This window comes from Tupaia chinensis, unplaced genomic scaffold (assembly GCF_000334495.1).
Source record: "Tupaia chinensis unplaced genomic scaffold, TupChi_1.0 Scaffold149383_1, whole genome shotgun sequence".
NCBI lineage: Eukaryota > Metazoa > Chordata > Mammalia > Scandentia > Tupaiidae > Tupaia > Tupaia belangeri.
In genome coordinates, this window is record NW_006209227.1 from 2,326,271 (window position 1) to 2,326,513 (window position 243).

At 59.7% G+C, this 243-nt stretch overlaps 1 protein-coding gene across 1 annotated transcript in view; it reads left to right on the plus strand.

The window, feature by feature from the left end:
* The window catches only part of GIGYF2 (GRB10 interacting GYF protein 2), a gene marked incomplete at its 3' end in the record, with an annotated part of 181,145 nt that overhangs the window by 169,329 nt on the left and 11,573 nt on the right, over window positions 1–243 (plus strand). Inside the window, 1 exon segment of the mRNA XM_027769362.1 lies at window positions 47–223. Coding sequence (XP_027625163.1) covers window positions 47–223 — 177 coding nt within the window.

The window sequence follows — 243 nt, forward strand, 5'->3', positions numbered from 1 at the left end:
AATTAATACAGTTTCCGCGTTTGCTTCAATTTTTCCTTGTGGAAAGGAAGAGGAGGCTGCAAAATGGGCCCGGGAAGAAGAAGAAGCCCAGCGTCGACTAGAGGAGAACCGACTGCGAATGGAAGAGGAGGCGGCCAGGCTCCGGCACGAGGAGGAGGAACGGAAGAGGAAGGAGCTGGAGCTCCAGCGGCAGAAGGAGCTGATGCGCCAGCGGCAGGCGCCGCCAGAGCGCCTCCCGAGGTC